This window comes from Prinia subflava, chromosome 1 (genome assembly GCF_021018805.1).
Source record: "Prinia subflava isolate CZ2003 ecotype Zambia chromosome 1, Cam_Psub_1.2, whole genome shotgun sequence".
Classification (NCBI taxonomy): Eukaryota; Metazoa; Chordata; class Aves; order Passeriformes; family Cisticolidae; genus Prinia; species Prinia subflava.
Genome location: NC_086247.1, coordinates 28562493 through 28581039, shown reverse-complemented (window position 1 = coordinate 28581039; position 18547 = coordinate 28562493). Strand labels below are relative to the sequence as shown.

The window sequence follows — 18547 nt, the reverse complement described above, 5'->3', positions numbered from 1 at the left end:
AAAAAAAAAAAAAAAAAAGAAGGGAAAAAAAAGGCATGTTTTGTGTCTTATTTGTGTCTCTATTTGCGTCGTCCCTCGGCGCAGAGGCTGTTCCCGGAGGTAGCCCGGCTTCTCGAAGCACTTCGTGCACCCTGTAGCCTGTTGGTGCCACTGAGGTTTCCTTAGCGGCGCACCCACCACTTCTGTAAAAAAGCACATTCCTGCAGAATTCAGGGTTATTTTCCCAGCCCTGACCCGCGTGCACGCCTCTGCCCGAGGGTGGTGCCCTCCCGAACCCCCTTCCTGCGGCATGTCTTCAGTTCTGGGCTCCTCGGAGAGACGTGGAGCTCCTGGAGAGGATCCAGCAGAGAGCTACAGAATTTATCAAGGGGATGGAAGATGTCCCTTCGGATGAAAGACTGGGAGAGTTGAGCCTCTTCAGCCTTGAGAAGAGGCGGCTGAGAGGGGGCCTCACCAACGTCTGTAAGCATCTCACGGGGTTGCCAAGAGGCTGGGGGCAGGCTGTTCTCCGTGGTGCCAAGCAACAAGACGATGCCAAAGGCAGAAACTGATGCATAGGAATTTCCACCTGAATATGAATAAGAACTTTTTTTTATTATGTGGGTGACCAATAATCCAACAGGTTGCCCGGAGATACCCTCAGGTATCTCCCTCCTTGGAGATACTGAGTCGCCTGGACGCAATCCTGTGCCATGTGCTCTAGGATGACCCTGCGTGAGCAGGGAGGTCGGACCAGATGATCCACTGTGCATTCTGCGATTCTATGACACGGGAAAAAAGTAGAGGGAAAGCACAAACTCGGCAGCCGCCTCCGCAGCGCCGGCTGGCCCGGAACCCTGCGCTGCCCCGCGGCGCTCGCCGGCTCCTCCCGCCGCCGTGCCCGGCGCTGGCTGAGGGCAGCGCGGCGCGGCCTCCGCGGGGCCGCCCCCGGGCCCGCCCCGCCGCCAGGTGCGGTGCCGCTGCCGCCGCCGCCCATGCGCTCAGCAAGTGCTCTCACGGCGTGTGCCGGCCGGGGAGGCTCCTGAGAACCGGGCCGACCAAACCTTTCGGTCGGCGGTACCGAGCCGGGATCGCCGCCATGAGCAAGATCTCCAAGTTCTTCAAGGGGGGCGGCTCGTCCGCCTCCAAGGGCCGCGGGGGTCCCTCGCCGCAGGAGGCGCTGGCCCGGCTGCGAGAGACGGAGGAGATGCTCAGCAAGAAGCAGGAGTACCTGGAGACGCGGATCGAGCGGGAGCTGGCCGTAGCCCGGCAGCACGGCACCAAGAACAAGCGAGGTGAGGGCGGGCCGGGCCCCGCGCGGTTCAGTCCCGGGCTGGAGCGCCCTGGGCACCCGGATCTCCCGGGGCTGTGGCTGCGCCGGGTCACCTGGCTCCGCAGGAGCTTCGGCTGTGGGCTCCGAGTGAGGATCACCACACCCGAGCGGGGTGCTGGCTGTGGGTCTTTGGCATCTGTTAGTGTTTAATGAACTGTGAATTCATATAGCGGGATGGGAATTTGTTATTCCTCACAAATTTCACTGTCTACGGTTTCCTGTGCCGTTCTCCTGTTAGTGCTTTGCTCCACAGTCGATGCAGGTACTTGGCTGGAATACACAGAGGGCAAAGTATCGCTCCTCAGCGAGGGGAGGCATTCACAGTGTGGGGCTCAGCATTGGCTGAATGAGATGAAGAGCGTGTGGATCTCCTGTATATTCATGAATAAATGCACATTATCCCCGTTGCTGACAACTGAGGAACAAAGTGATGCAATGCTCTCTCCAAATCATGTAAAAAGTGTATGTGCAACCAAGAAAAGAATGATAGCTTAGAGCGTTAGTGACTACTTCTCTGGGATGCTGTGAACTACAAAGGAGAGGATACAAAGGGGTCAGAGGGTCTGGCTCCTGTGTATACTGCTGTTGTCATCCCTGGGAAGCAAATGATGGTAGTCAGTGTCTTGGGGATATACAGACTTCAGAGAAACAAGTTAATTACTTCCTGAAGTCACATGGAGGCCTATATTTGTCTACTCTGAGCTGTATTTTAATTTAAATGCTTCAAAACAGAAGAAGAACATTTTCAATAAAGATTTGTGATGGAACAAGAAAGTAGATTATTTGTCTGCTCGTTCTATTACTCAGTAATTTAAGAAGTAACGCCCTGTAACTTTGGATTTTTGTGGAGCTGCATGTTAGAGGTGTCCTGGTTAGCCCTCTAATAGATTTTGTAATACTTAAGGATTTAATAATTATTAGAAAAAGGCAGTTTAACTAAACTAACTTTTAGTTTAAATGGATTTAAAATCGTGGGTCAAGATGGGACAGATTTGAAGGCACAGTCAGGGGAGTAAATGAGAGCACAGCTGAGCCAGATGTTCAAGAGGATGGGAGCTGTCACAGTTGTCCCAGTCTCACATTCTCTACTCCCCTGGCTTCAGCTGGAGTGTCTCCTGGTCCCTTGTCCAGATACTGGCACCTCTGTACTGTCACAGTGAGCTAGCTCAGGAAGGCAATCCAGCTGGGAGCTAATTTGCTATGGGACAAAGTGGCCATGTGGCTCCTGGGGCTGAATTTATTGTGCAAAAGCTTGAGCTGCAGGGCTGGTGCAAGAAAACAGGTTGGTTCCTATGACTGTAGCAATTCCTGGTTAAATCCAGACAAACTGCTCTGGAACTTCATCCTAAACCTGAACTATAAGCAGCACAGTTGCAGAAAGAAGCATTTCCTGCCTTGCTCCTGCCCTTGTGCTGCTCCCTTCCTTTTCCTTAGCAGAGGTCTCTGAAGGGTGTGTTTCAGAAAGCTGGATATTGTAAAATACTGTGTTTTTCTTTGTCTGGGTTATTTTTTACCCAGGATGGTTTAAGTTCCACTTATCCAGTTGACCTGATAGCTCCATGAGTGCTTGTGCACCTGTGAAGGAGAGAGTGGGGCACAGACAGGAATGAGAATTTGTTGGAAAAAGGTGGATCTGCTTGTTCTCTAACTCAGCTGGTTGATGGTGGTTTCAGTGTGTGTTGGCCTTTTGCTTCAGGCGTGCAGCATTTGATATCTGAAGCTTTTCTTCCAGATTGTTGTTTGCACTGCAGTGCTCAATGTGCAATTGCCCAAGTTTTTTATCTATTTAATTGTTCACAGAGTTGTATTGCAAACTTTAGTGTCGAGCTGATCATGGTTAAAAATAGCTACCTTTTATTTTGTCATTTGCTCAGAGACCAACAGTTAAGAAATAAAGAGGCAAGAGTAGGGCTAAAAGTGCAGCGTGGCAGTTTTTATTCATGCCAAAATGGTTCTAAAACCAAAATGGGACAACCTAAGTACAGTCAGAGGAGAAACAGTATGAACCATATATTGTTTAAAATGTAACCTTGCTGTGCCAAAGTGCTTAAATTTAGCAGGAGAGTCAGTGAACTTAAGTCCCCAATAATATGTCTTCATTTGAGATATCAGTTGCTTTACAGTTTAATTACTGTTGATTTACATTGAGAGCATATTAGCTAGTGTACAGTACTGTAGAGCTCAGAGAAAATCTGTCCTAACTACCGTCTTTTGCAATGTTATGTAAACAGACACACAAATGAGAGAATAAAGGTTTTAATCTACATTGCCTTGTTGAAGTGAGTGTTTCAGAGGGACATCACTGGTAATTTTAAAGTAGTTTTTTTTTCTTCATTGCATCTATGTAGAAGCCTGTGGAAACTAAAATGAGGCTGTCTGCAACTGGAGGAAGATGTCTCTAGAGATAGAAAATGCACCAAGTTAGCATGATCTCACTTGATTTTTAGGTGTGTGAGTCTGAGTCAGTTGCACCAACACAAGTGAGAGCAGATTCAAGCACCAGCAATTTCTCATGACTTCATATGACTCTTGAATGGGTTTCATGTGACATCAGTAGGCTTAACTTGATTTAAAAGCTGTAATTTGTTAGCTATGCCATAGATGTGAAACATCACTGAAATACTTCTGGCTTTTCCTTTATGAAGTATCTCTGCAGTTCCTGTACTTAATCTGAAATTAGCTATACTTTTGAGGAGATACATTTCCAGCGTTCCTTTATAATATCTGATTGTAGATAGACCACTTCAGTTTGGTTTTTTTCTGAAATTCTTCCTGAAGAGGTTATGTCATGAGGAGCAATTTTTTTTTCACAGTTAGCACTGACTTCTAATTTCTCTCCATTCCAGGAACAAACTCTTTTAATCTCTTACTTTTTTGGGGTTTTCTCAATTTCAGCTAGTGCATAGCTTCCAACTTCATCTACATATAGGCTTTTCTCCTCCATTATTTTGAAGAACACAGAAGAAAATTTAAAGAACAGGAAGTGATACTGAATATTTGAGAACTTTAAAAGGAAATGGGTTTTCTGAAGCATGCCTGTAATTGTGAAAATAACATACACATGAATGTGTGTTGTTTCAGCCCAGTGTCTTTCACAGATCATAAAAATATAAAAAAACGTAATAAAAAGAATAAAGTTAAGATAAGCCATCCAGAATAGGATTAAATCTTAACCATAAAGAACCACATAGTACTACTGAGGACAAAACCTATGAAGAAAGTGGGAAAAACAGGGAGGGTTTCATAAGTAGATGCTGCTAACTATGTAGTGTGTTATGTTTGGGCAGGGCTTATGTGGCCATGTAGCATTCCTTTTTAATGAGTTAGGTGTAACCAGAAGGCTGTGGAAGCCAAACAATGATGTGGCAGTTGTGTGCTGTGATGGACAGGACAGTCATGCCTACGGCAGGCTGTAGGACAGGTTGGGAGTGAGGGTTCCTGGCAGGGATGTAAAGGGCAGCCCTTGGTGTGTCTTTGCTCTGTGAACTACAGTGATCTCTGACTTTCGTGATCACATTTGAAGTGTCTTGCCATGAACTGGAATACTTCTAGGTGGTCCAGCTCATTATTGTTCTTGATTTAGCTCCTCAGTTGTAACTGCATGTGGCTTCTTCCACAAGGCTTTAAGGACTATGAAGTGCTGATAGTGAGCCTAATTAGGGTCCTGTTTATATGATTTTTATGGCCTCAGCAGGATTGCCTTTGGTTGTCCCTGGAGTGAGGGAGATCAGAAGCTGCAGTCCATGAATCCCTTGCAGGCCTGAGGTAGAGGTTTGTGAACTGTATCCAAGAGCGAGACCTGATATTTTCACAGTGCTGTTACATCTCCAGAAGAAACACTCTTTTCCTTCTTCAGTAGTTTCCTCAAGGGAATGATAGGGATTATTAGACAATCGTTTTATTTCTGCTTCAGAAGATGATGAGATCGTTGGTGCTTCTGTACTGATGGGTGTTGGTGGTGGGCTTGACAGCTAAAGGTGGTATTGCTGTACTGTTGCTTTTCAGTCTGTTGTGTCAGGAAACCATGAGAAGGGTGCCACAGCTCTTCCTATGTCATTGCTTCTGTTTTTCCTTTTGAAACCTGGATATTCAGTGTGGCCAGGATTCTTATTGCCCAGCTGGCCGTTTTTGCTTCCATAATAAAGTGTGAACATTGTAGCAATATTGGAAAAGTGCCTTCTGTATGTTAATAAAGGTTCATTAATATGCCAACTAAACTGACATTACAGTCTTCTTTTGTTCCAGATACCTTGACTATAAAATAAAAACTCATATTAAAAGCAGTGGTTCCTAATCTATGAGCTGTATCCTGCTCACTGGACTCAGGAGTACAGGAAATGTGCTAAAAGCCCAGCCAACTGCTGACAACAGGATAAAATTCAGGAGTTGAATTGGCTTCTTTGAAACACAAAAGAAAAAGTGTATGAGACCACTTTTGCTTTTTTTTTTTTTTTTTTTTTTTTTTTTTTCCTGGAGAAGCTCTCCACCTCTTCCTGAATGGTGTTAATTACACTTGCTTCCTCAGGCTCTACCTCTGCTCAAACTCATCCTCCCCAGGCTGTCTTCCTTCTTTGAGATCTTTGGAATGGGGAACACCATTTTTCAGTGCCATTCTTAGACCTTCAGTGAAGTGAGTTTGTGTTCTCTGCTTAATGTCATTATATTTTAATAGATACATTATTCTCCAGTTCGGTAATTAGAATGTGGTAGCATTATAAAGCAGAAGCATTTCAATCCTGTAAGATTTGCACACAAATTTAAAAATGCAGTAATATGCAGTAGAAAAGCACTAAAAGTTCTAGGTACTTTGTAAAACACAGAAAAATAGATTTCAAATAACAAGGAAATTCTCATAAATTAGTGATAGAAGCGACTGAAGCAAAATACTCTGCAATAAAGGACATTAATTTAACACAAATCAGGAAAATCATATAGCGTGGTGTCAGAATTCATAATGCTTTGGTTGATAAGGAAGGACTATGAATTTATTTCCTATGAAGTGCTTTTTTCTGTAAGTCACTGGTAAAACTAAAGAGAAGGAAAATAATATAATATTTTAATTGTCTCACAATAATTAGGAAAGCTGTTTGTGAATAGCTGAAGTCACAGAGAGTTTAGCTTCTGTGTTTTTTTTATTTGGGTGTGGTTTAATGAAATGATCTTCAGGATTTTGAAAACAACTGCTTTGTGTGTGACTGAAGAAATCCATTTTCTCAGTGAGCAGCCAATAATAACAGCACCATTGCAGAGTCCCATTTCTGAAGAACACTGACTAGAAAGACTGCCCCATGGTAGATGCTTGCTCCAGCTGAAGTCTTTCTGCCTCAGCTCATCAGTGTTCCTCAGTCCACAGGACCTCAGAGTGCTCTCTGGCCCAGCTGGCGCTATGCACAGTTTCAGACTGTTAAATTTGTCTGGAACTGCCAGCTTCCACACCTAAGAATCCAGGATCAAATTTGATCCAGTGGAAGCTAAGAAAGGAAGTGTCTTAACTCCACCCATACTAAGCATAAACAAGTAGGGAAATAATAGAGAAAGATTGTTTGGGATTATATCAAAGTCAAGTATTTTACAATTGCCAGTGAGAATTTTACAATTCTTATATTTGCTGTGTCCATGACATCATCTGGTGTTTGTGCAGTTTCTGCAGAATATGTGTGATCTTTGAACCATCCCCTAAAACCTGGGAAAATCTTGGATTTGAATGCCATAATTAATCTGTTGGAGTTGTGGTTTCCTGTCTTGAAACATCTTACTCCACGTGGTGGATGGCATCTTAGCCAGTGTGAATGTCCTTGTGCAGTTCACGATGAGCAATTTTGGTCATGTTGGTTCAAGCATTTGTCAGCAAAGCATTAATTTTTTTAGTGTGCTGTTACACACCATAAATCTTTGTGCCCTCCTTGGGAGAATTCTGATTTCGTTTGAAAGGTTGTGTACCCCATTGTCAAGGTTCAGTGTTATTGCACATGGGCAATTTTAACAGGATTGCAGAAGGCTGTTTGTTGAGTTTGGGGGGCTGCAGGGGTCACTGGGGTTTGCAGGCTCTGAATCTGTTTAAAAACTTAAATGTAGGATCCAAGGAAAGGAATGGGGGTGCTAATAGCATTGGAAGAAACCAAACAATGGGTTAACTTGGTCTCTTAGTTTCATTTGGTGGGGTTTTTTTGCCTGGCACATGTGTAGTGGGAAAGGATTGTCATCAGGAAATGCTTGTGGCAAAACTGTGTGTGTTCCACTCCCTGAGGCCAAGAGAGAGTTCTTTTCTCCTCCTGCTTGTCACGTGCATTTATTCTGGTAATGATTTACTTGGGGCAGAGTACGCTGCTCATAACTTAGTGAATATAAAAGACTAATCGTGACAATTTACAAAGGTAATGGGGTGTAGCTGGATTTGACCGTGTCTGTGTCTACAAAGTTCTTTGTGTTTTCAAATTCTAAGGTTTAAAGATCACGTTCCTAAGTGATTGTAAGAAATAGATGAGCTAAAAGCTGGAGAAATGCAAGTCCTTCTCTGATCTAACCCATCTGCCTGGCTGGGCCATTTGGGCCCCTCTGTTGCACTTCACAGTTATTCCTGCTGAGACAAAGTGTAGAAAGTGCCATTGGTGGAGTTGTAGTTATCATGGCGAATCTTCTTGTACTATCTTCCTTAGGTTTTACTTATATTTTGCAGCTTATTCTTTTCTTCTCTCTTCTGTTTCTTCTCTTCTGACTTCTCTCTGATATTTTTCTTTTTCCTTCCCGTCTTCCCTGCTTTGCCTGTGTGCACAGGATGGAATTCAAGATCTCCCACAGTGGAGGAAGAAGCTGCTTTTCCTTGTGGCACTAAAAGGAGTTAATCTAAAAGAGGCTTCCCAGCATGTTCATGCTACAGCCTGTTGGTGATTAACAGGCTGCCAATCTGGTGTGGTCAAAGTTTGTCTCCCTCACAGTAAGGTAGGAGGGTGAGAATTATAAATCCTGCAGGTCAGCTTGGTGCTGAACTACTTGTCCTTGCATTTGCCATGAAAACACACAGTGCACTTTGCCTCTTCCCATTCCAGCTGCCTTACAAGCACTGAAGAGAAAAAAGAGATATGAGAAACAGTTGAATCAAATTGATGGGACACTTTCGACCATTGAGTTCCAGAGAGAGGCATTGGAAAACTCCCACACCAACACAGAAGTGCTCAAGAATATGGGTTATGCTGCACAAGCTATGAAAAAAGTACATGAAAATATGTAAGTGTTTTCTAGTAGCTTCCAAGTTGAACTTACTAACTGCTTCCAAATTATTCCATCACTACAGACTGTTGTATCAAGTTAGATAGTTTTGACCTCATTTTTGGTTTGGGCATTGAATGTCAGGAAAGCCAATAGTCCTGTAGTGTTATATTTGGCAGAAAAACATCTTTTCCTGATAATAAATCTAGAAGGAAGTACACTTAACTAGTGAGATCTGTTTTCTTAAGTCTGTCTTGGCAGTGGAGAGTAGCCTCTGCCCTTGGTTTGTCTAGAAGAAAATCTAATCATAGAAACAAGGTGGACTCTTTTTCGCAGAATCCGTAAGCTGGACTGTGATATTCAAAGTATTAATTAGATTCATCCCCTTCCCCCCCACCCCACATAAAAAATAGTATTTTTTTTCATATGTCCTATATTGTTTCAAGGGGTATTTTTCCGCCTGAATAAACAGAGTTAAATCAGAAAGGTTGTTCTGGGAGAAATAAACAGGAACTGAAACAATAACGAAGTTAACAATAAGGGGAAACCTTTAAATGGGGTACAATTCTGTTAAGTTCCCCCCAGTTCTGGTGAAAGCTTAACATCAAAAAAGATCCATGAAATCATAGAATAGCTGGGTTTTCTGGCTATTTAAAAGGGACTTTTAAAGATAATCGTGTCCTGACACCCTGCAGTGAATAAACATCTTCAACTAGGTCAGGTTGCTCAGACTCCATCCAACCTGACCTTGGGTGTTTCTAGTGATGGGGCATCCACCATTTCTGAGCAACCTGTGCTGGTGCTTCACCACCCGTATTGGAAAATCTTCTTCCTTGAATCAAATCTAAATTTACCCTCTTTTGGACTAAAGCTGTTACCCTCTGCCCTTCAGAACAAGCCATGTAAATACCTATCCTCATCTTTCTTATAAACCCCTTTAAATACCAAAAGGCCTGTAAAGACACTGACCCTGGGGATCTGCCCATGAGCTGTGACTGGCTGGCAGAGGCATGAGGAGCACAGAGGGGGAGAGACACACTCTGCTGCAGTTTGACTTTTGTTATAATCCCGACATGGAAGTAGGTGGACTCAGTGCAGGTGAGGAAGATTATTCCCTGTGAATTCTGCTGTTTATAGAGTCATGGGCATAAAAACAAATAGTGTCTGTTCAAGTGGGTGTGTTCTGTAGGATTTGAATGCTATATCTTAAAAAAAAATATTTCCATGTTACCTTGCCAGGGATTTGAACAAAATTGATGATTTGATGCAAGACATCACTGAACAGCAAGATGTTGCCCAGGAAATTTCAGATGCTATCTCGAACCGAGCCGCCTTTGGTGATGAGTTTGATGAGGTTAGTACTTCAGGCCTTTAAGTTTTAACTCCATATTTGTGGTGCAATGGTTTGTTTCTCAAGAAGTGTGGAAGTGAAATTCCCTGGTTCTAGCTTACCCTATCTATGACAGTTGTATAATTTTAAGGTAGATATAAAAAATAATTAAAACTATTATATATAAAATATATAATGTATTACATAAAAATCTGTAAATATAAAAATTACTTTTATTTTTGTATAAATTTTAAGAAAAGCATTTTTAACTGCAGTCCTGTAGTTATTGTTCTCATTTGAGCCTCGGAAGATGGTCACTAAAACATGTAATTTGTACTATTCCAAGTGGACACTGAAACATATAATTTTTTGTTGCTCCAAATAGACATCCATTTGACTTAAGTGCATGTCCTTATGTCATGGACAGGCTGCTGTTCTGAATATTTGGACCATTTTTAAGGGTCGTTTTTGTTGCTTGGAGATGCAGGTCCTTTCCCTGTTGCCCAGACCACAGAAGTAGATCTGATAGGTAGAAGTAATACCTGTTGGAGGCAATAAGGTTTCATTCTAAAGCTCTTTTCTTCTGAAACCCCCACAAGGCATTTAGGACCTCAAAATTTGTTGCAGTAGCTTTCATCCAGTGCCCCCAGATTTGATTTTGTACATCTAAACAGGAAATGACTTACTTCTGATCCAAAAATGGTTGAGGACTCAAGGGTCAAGGTTACTCAAAATTCTTGTAATCTGTGGAATGCAGCGATGGATATCAAGCTCGATATCACAACCAGTTTTGTTTTGTTTTTCAGTTTTGTTTCAAAATGGCCAAGCACTAAGAATCATTTGAAGAATGTCCTGAATACTCAAACCATTCACTCTATTCCCAACTAATTTGTTCCTATGTGCCCAAATGGGCAACAAAGAAAAATGTAAATGCTATATCACACGTATTTCCTTGATTGGGAGGAAGAGGGAAGTTTCATTCAACAGTTCTAATTTGTTGAAATAAGCATGATTCTTTGTGGTTTGTTCCCATTACCTGCGTTCCTGTATTTCCACTTTGAATGTAAACAGACTTTCCAAGAAACATCTAGTCATTACTGGCACAAGGAGTGGGATTTGGCCTGAGCTTCAATTGAAAAACATTCTGCCACCCCAAACAGCTGCAGTGTCTTACTTCTCAACCGTGCTTTTTGGAATCTAGGCTTAGTACGCATGTTGTAGATTGACCTGGAAGTTCCTAAGGGATACCAGTTGAAGCTGATGTGTATTGTTCTTGTTTGGGAAATAAGCCCCTGTCACTTGGAGCATCATTGTACCAGCTTTTGCATAGGAGCTAATACTTCTAGCACTTGGCAGTAACTGGGAAACCTGGTTTGCAGGCTACTGCACCTTAAGAGTGCTAGATTGATTGCTGGGGTAGAAGGTGATTTGTGTTGAAGGGTAATATTTTTTTTAAGTATGCTTTTTCCATGCACTTGGATGCATTTTCCCTTCACATGTGTGCCGTGGCTGTAATGAGACCATGGAAGCATGTGATTTCTCCTGCTCCAGACAGGCACAGAAACATAAGAGTTCCTTCTCCCTGCGCTGGTGTATGTTTGCCTTAAATTATAAAACCATGAGAAAGTAAACTCAGGTATAAAGTCCTGTGGTAGCTGTGCAACTATCATTTTAACTTCTACATTGGTGATAAAGTATAAACATGTTGGCAAAGCCCATTTCAGTGCCTAATAGCTCCTACTTTACTATTTTTTGGTGCTTAGCCAGCCCCTCTGCAGTTGTTTTTGCCTATTGTTTATTTTAAACCATTTTATCAATGTGGCAAGGGTCCATTTCGCTGCAAACATTTAGCTGTTGTATGTAACATTTAGCTTCCTTTCTTTGGGAAACTTCAGCCAAAGAATAAGTTCCTTACTTTTTAAAAAAGTGTACAGCCTTTTTATTTTTAGTGTTGTACAAGTGGATTAGATCATCTGTCCAAATCAGCCTCTGCACCTAAAAGCCCACAAGTGCTGTGTGCTTTAAGAGGGAATAACAGCACCCAGGAGGACAGTTCAGATTCCAGTGCTGCTTTGAAATCACATACAATCCTGCACTTATGTGATAGGGCTGAAGCAAAATGTTTAATGACAGTCTGCCTTATAACTAGTGGAAGATATTTGCCTTTGAAATGGGAGAAATGGCACATTAAAGTTAGAATTCATTGAAAAGTACAGGCTCTAGATTTGGAGCTAACCTAAGGAGAGCAGAGAGGCTTTTTACTCCCATATTTGCCTTTTTGGCATGTATTGTACTGCTGTTAGTTTCGTTTCTAATTTTACTCCTTGTCCTGTTTCTAAATGTCATTGTCCTGTTTTCAATGTTCAATTAAGCTTTACTTAATTGGTCATACTTAGTAAAAATTACACTTTTCATACGCAGTTTCTTGGTATGTCCTTTCAGGTGTAAACTGTTTTTTCAGTAGTACTTTGCTTCATGGTGGTTAAAGGTGCCCTTGCATGTGACCACTGTCAGTATTTGTAAAAAATGTTTTTCTTGAATTTAGGATGAACTGATGGCAGAATTAGAAGAACTGGAGCAAGAAGAACTGAACAAGGGAATGAGAGATGTCAGGTTGCCAAGTGTTCCGTCCACATCGCTGCCTTCTCACCCTGGTAAAATGCCTGCTTGCCATTTTACATTTCTCGTGATTAAGCTGTGCTGTGAGAAAGGAGAGAGGAAGAGAGGGTTTCAGATATGCATTTGACTCTGTTACAACTTTTGAAATGTTATAAATTCCCTGTCCTATTTTCGTATCTGCTTAACAGAAGAATCAGAGCGGGATTCCATTTTGCTCTGTGAAAGCATTTAGGACCAAATTCTCTGTAGATTTAGGGTGACAAACTCAGAGAACTTGACCTTGCACATACATTGATGATTCTCCTACTGAAGTGTAGTAAGATCATTGAGGATTGATCTTCCTTTGCCTTTTTTCTTCTTCTTTTTGGCAATTAAATCCTTCATCTCTTTCAATTAGAGTCTGACCTAGATTCCAAATGTTTACATCATAAAGATCGAGCTTTGCAGGATAGTGGGTTGATGTTTTCCACTGGTATTTTAATTAGAAATGAAGGAGGCATTGGGAAGTACATATTTAAAAACATCTTTTCATTCCTTTGCTTTCTTTCTACTGAATAGGCTTATTCCTGGTATTAAGCTGTAGTTTTGTTTTCTGTAGTTCCTCCCTGTTCATTTTGAATTCAGCCAGAGACAGTCAACTTTTACTACACTTTTCACTGTGAGCTGAATGACTTGCTGTGTACTGACATTAGTAAAAGAATATAAGTACTTCATCGTAAGGACAGCACACATGTGACATGTGACAAGGTTGTTTATGGTTTCTGCTGGAGAACAGGTTACCTAGACCAGCTCAGTTCAGATACTATGATATGTGTTTTGGCAGATGACACTTAAATCCTGAGAAGGAGTTTAAAATGTTCAAGCTGAGACTGTGGCTTCATTACTGAACTCAATTGCAGAACAGCTAGTGAAAAAAAGAAAAAAGGATTTAGAAAAACAGTGAAAATTCAATCTGGCTATTTATGATTTGTTCATACATTGTCTTCCAGATCCAGCTGTGCCAGTTGACATTTTTATTAAACACAAACCATCTCCATGTGCTTCTCAGTATTTTAATTTTCTACTTTATCCATCTGTATGGCTGCTTCAGGCAAGATGGGCTGGTTACAATTATGTAGTTCAAGGCTGTGAAAAACTGGCTTATGTTTTCTGAAACTCTCTGCTACTGTTACACAGCAACAGCAAAGTCAGACCAGTTGATGGATCTATAGTGCTTCTAATTGGAGATGCATGTTGCCCTCCTGATTTTGCAGATGAGGAAACTGCAACGGAGCGGGGTGTAGTGACCTTCCCCAGTCACCCAGTGAGCCTGTGACTCTCGCAGAACAGGGACTGAGCCTGTGCTCCCCCGTGTGCTTGTCCCACCCCTGTGCCCTGAGGGTGGCGTTGCAGTTCCCCTCAGGACGGCGGCTCCTGGCCCTGCGCTGCCGCAGGTGGAGCCAGCTGCTGCTGTGAAGGGGCTCACACAGGTGTGGGAGCCAGTGCCAGTGTTCCACTGGAGGCTGGAGAGATGCCGGTCCTGCCGTGCACAGCCCACAGAGGGAGCAGCAGCCTGGGGCTGAACTGGGCTCGTGGGCATCTGGTTTGCAGGTCTGTAAAGGAAGACAGTTTGGGTGAGGTTTTAGTTTAGTGAATGCAGGTGATGTGTGAGAGGAGATTTGGATACAAAGTGTGTGTGGGACCTGATACAGAGCTGGGAGTTGCTGTTGGTGTAAACACAGCAGTTAACTGATGTCACCTGAGCAAAGCAAGTTCAGGAATGTCTTTGTTTAATAAATGACAGTGAGTCATTTAAGTTAAAATGGGGTGAGTTCACTCAGAGACTTGCATGTGCAGAACCTCTCAGCACTATTTGGAAAGGTAGCAGGATGTGTAGCTGGCCAGGATAAGTCACTTTTGCTCATTTATGTCGTGGTGAGAGAACTGACAGCATTCTTGGGCCTTTTCTGGCTGTGACAACCTTTAGAAATTAAATGTTTTTTCTATATGAGTCTTTCAGTAGGAATGACATCAGACTTATATTGTGAACTTTGGGGTTCTATAGAAAATAATGATGGGGCAAAATAGTCACATCTCTTCATTCCTGCTTCACTCATGTTCAGCTTGCTACTCAGTAAATTGGTCTGAGATCTTCAAACAGAAAAGCACTGTGCAAGTCCTCATGCTAACAGATAGAATGGTTCTGACTGTTACTTTAGTTGATGGTTATTGTCTCTTTATCTGCAGCATTGACCAGGAAAAGAGCAGAGGATGAAGATGAAATGAAGAAGCTGGCTGCCTGGGCTTCATAAGAGCATGGTCTTTTTATAACACCAAACATTATCGTGCAGAATGTAAAGAGCTGTACTGCTGTTTTATAACCGCACTGATTTAGTGTGGTTGCATTTCATATGGGCTGGAGGTTTTTATGGCACATCTTGCTGAGACTAGTGTTACTACCATATTACAAAACTAGCTTAAAAACCAGCAAACAAAAGGATTAAGTAGTTCCCTAAACCTTCAGGCATCATTTTTTCTTCAGCCTCATCAAGAGATTTATTTTATTATTAGTATCAGTTTTTAATAGGTACTATCTTACCATATCTGTTGGTTTGTAAAACCCGTGTGCCTCACTTATGCACAAAGCTGGATTCATTCTTGAAATGAGAAAGTAAGTCATCAGGGCCCTATAACTAGAGGGTTATTTGGTTCAGACTGTTTGAGTATCAGCAAAACAGCTTAATACATGTACTCATTTGCAAGTTCTTTGAGCCCGAGAACTAATAACTATTCATTTGGACATGAAGACTCAGACAGTCTGCCTGGAGCAACTTATGGTGTCCTAGATATTAAGAGGAAGCTCTTCTGTAGCCTTATTGAAGTGGGATGTGTTATTTGTTTTATTTTAACTAGCCAAAATGTCCTAAGCACTTCTGTAGGTCAACTTGAATTGTAATTTGGACTGTTTCTGACTAGGTTACAGATTTACAGTGATCGAGAAAAGAAATGTCTAGGTTCTTATAGATTCCTGCCAAGCACTACTGATTTTCATTAACCCTGAGATTTGACCTTCCTGTGTTCTTCTCCTCTACCTTGTCTTTCTAGGATGAGTCTTTACTTTGTATGATATTACTCATCCTCATTGAAGGAATTAGCAACATACTATAATTATACCATTTCAAAATAGTTTTAATTTCTGAGCATCTGGTTCTTTTATCTTACTCAGTTTGTGAATGGAGATAATACCACTGTGTGTTGCACTTGCAGTGCCTTTTAAACATGGGTTAAAAGCTGATACTCAGTTGCTTGAAAAGTTGGTGTGTTCCTGTCTAACTGACAGTGTTTTAGCCTAAGGAACAGATGCCACTCTTGATGCTAAGGTACTACATATATGGTGAAATTGCTGTTCAAATACAGCTGCTTTATTAAATTAAATAGGCTGCTTTGTACTAACAAAGTATTAAATAAGTCTTAAGCTCTGTGTTAGTAGCCTGCTGTCAATCACAAGGAAATAGTAAAACACTGTGGAGTTCCTAGGGGTGAAGGGAACAGACTCCTTGATTTAAGTTTCTTGTTTTCAAATGAATTTAAATTTCATGATGACTGAACCACCTGGGGGATAGTGGTGGACTTGATTTTTGTAGATCTTCAGCAACAGAAGACTGACCCCTTCTCCTGTAGGCTTTAGCCTGTGATTTGCTGGGTGTTCAGCTTCAACAGGCTTCAATAGCCTTCAGCTTTAGTGGATTTTAGGTTAAGTATAAGCAAATATGTGTTCTAGACATGGCCTGCTCAGAGCCTTTCAAGTTGAGCCCCGCAGATGAAACCCAAAATGTATAAAGCGTGTGAAGAGATGGACTTTTTCAGAATTTTGCCTCTCTGTGAAGGAATTGGATTATATCTGTGTGAGAGCTGAATCAAGCCTTGCCACTTGGATAATTTTTTTACTGGAAAAAACTGGGTGTGTTAATTCTGTCCTAAAATTTGGACATACCAAGAAAATCATCCCTTTTTGTTGAGAGTCAAAACATCTGGAATTATTTAATTTTTTTTTAAAATACAATAGAAAACAAAACAAAACAAAACAAAAAAAAAAAAAAAAAAGAAAGAGCTTCCTTAGATTTAAAAATACATTTTGAACTCTCAAATAAGAAACCAAATACTAACAAAACACTACTTCGTTTTAATGCTTGCTGAAATTCAGCATGAGATGCTAGCTGAAAACAAGAATATTTAATAAAGTAGCAAATATTCTAAGCTATTTCAAATCCATTTGCTAACCCTTCTGGCTTGAATCCTGTGTTCAGGGTGTGCAGTTTATACAGGCCTCTGAATCGAGTACAGAACATATTAGCACACACTGGGTGTGTGACTGTGCAAGGCTGGCAGGGTGCTTGTGGGCTCTTCTGGTATTTCTAAATATGAGGCCGTGTCAACATAGCCCCATAGTTTGGAGAAGCTGGCTTCCAGCCTCTGTTCTTGGTTTAGTTTAACCAATAATTGTTCTTGAATTAGTAGTTTAACAATGCTTGGCTCTTATGTAGCACTTGGCATATTTGAAGTGCTACAAGTACAACCTAATAGGTCCCTAAGCTTCCATTTTGAAGCTAAAGTGACTTTCAGTCTGTTTTGGAAAACATGGGCCTGCTATTTCTGAATAAGAACTTTCCATGTGAACACTCATCACTGGAGAGAAATCCTGTCAAGGTCTCCTTTGCAAACCAGCTTTTGACTGCTGACCTCCAGTAATGTTTGGGCCAAGTGTTAATCCTGAAGAAGCTTCAGGTATGTTCAGCTTATTAATCTCAGACCAAGCACTTTAAAAACAAAATTTTTGAATGGTGAAGAAATGAATATTCTGGATATTCAGGTGAGCTGCTCTGAAAGCTTACGTAGAGTCTGAAAGACAGACTCATGTACCAGTTCACAGGCCAGGATGTGAGGTTGGTGAAACACTCAGGAACATTGTAGTGATGTACAGAAACCAAAATACACCATGGGCCTCCATGACAGGAGTGTTTGTTGCCATATTTTTTTGGGACACCAGTTTTCTTCAAGGGCAGAAGGATTGTAGGGATTTAATTCAGCTGAGGGAGTGGCTCTTTTCCTGTGTAAATTCAGATAACAGTGGGACAAATGGCTCTTTCTTTTTTGAACATATGCCTCCCTTCATGCCAAGATGTTATTTGTTAGTATGTAAGCAGTCAAGAGTGAATAGTGTCAATGTGTTATTGTACATGTACCCTATTGAGTGGAACATATTTTACAGGAGGACTGTGGCAGCAGATGGTGTACTATTACTGACTTCCTTTCTTGTTGCTTATTTATTCTGAGATTGTTGTTTTCTCCTAATAGGCTTAGACATTGTTAACCTGGATAACTTTAAAAAGGGGGAAATACATTAATAAAAAGTAAAACCAATTCATATATGTATATATATATACACACTGTAAATAAATATTTTGGTGTCATGTTTGTGTTTATTAAATTTCTTTTCCTATCAGGCAGAATTGTAAGTACCCTACTTACACTGTCATTAGGATATAGTGCTCTTTTAAAGGATGTGAGAATATTTTGAAACATTTTTTGACATATTAATCTTTCAGCAGTCAGTTAGAATTAAAGAATTTTTTTGAAGTTGATTTGGTTTAAAAAAAAAACCAAACAACAAAAAACCCCCACCCCAGTGTAAGCTGTTTGGGCTGTGATCCTTTACACTTTACCATTGTGTTGCAAGACATTCTTTTAATTTAAAAACCTAGAATACTCCCTCTCCTCCCCTCTGACCCAAAGATCTCGTCATTGTTTCAGTAATACATGTTTTTCACTTTCCAGGCCTTGAAAGGAAGAGTGATCAGGTCTTTTAAAAATGAAAAATAAAAAAATATGATAGGCAAGGATGTGAAGTGAGACAAATACAAAAGGCATTTTTCCATTCATTTATTAGAATTTCTTTAAAGTCTGTGTGTGTGTATAGTGTCTCATCTTTTATGTATACATACATATATTTACATGTGTGTATGAAATGCTGGAGCAGTGATTTTGGACCACCATTCATTATCTGGTGTGGAAAGGTTTCAATTGCTTGGGCAGTGTCTCTT

General features: G+C 41.2%; 1 protein-coding gene across 1 annotated transcript; it reads left to right on the top strand.

Annotated features, from left to right (window-relative positions):
• Positions 1 to 27: 27 nt before the first annotated feature.
• Positions 28 to 17917, top strand: CHMP4C (charged multivesicular body protein 4C). The gene is made up of 5 exons (XM_063391903.1): positions 28 to 1274; positions 8359 to 8536; positions 9758 to 9872; positions 12394 to 12502; positions 14694 to 17917. Exons 1-5 carry the CDS (start codon positions 737 to 739, stop codon positions 14756 to 14758), a joined length of 1005 nt encoding a protein of 334 aa, XP_063247973.1. The 5' UTR covers positions 28 to 736; the 3' UTR covers positions 14759 to 17917.
• Positions 17918 to 18547: the final 630 nt, after the last annotated feature.

What these genes read in the sequence shown, in the direction of transcription:
- CHMP4C (XM_063391903.1), top strand. Translation starts at nt 737, where the DNA reads ATGATCCACTGTGCATTCTGCGATTCTATGACACGGGAAAAAAGTAGA. An exon ending in CGGCACCAAGAACAAGCGAG is followed by an intron (nt 1,275 to 8,358) that starts GTGAGGGCGGGC and finishes TTCCCATTCCAG; the next exon opens with CTGCCTTACAAGCACTGAAG. An exon ending in TTGGTGATGAGTTTGATGAG is followed by an intron (nt 9,873 to 12,393) that starts GTTAGTACTTCA and finishes TCTTGAATTTAG; the next exon opens with GATGAACTGATGGCAGAATT.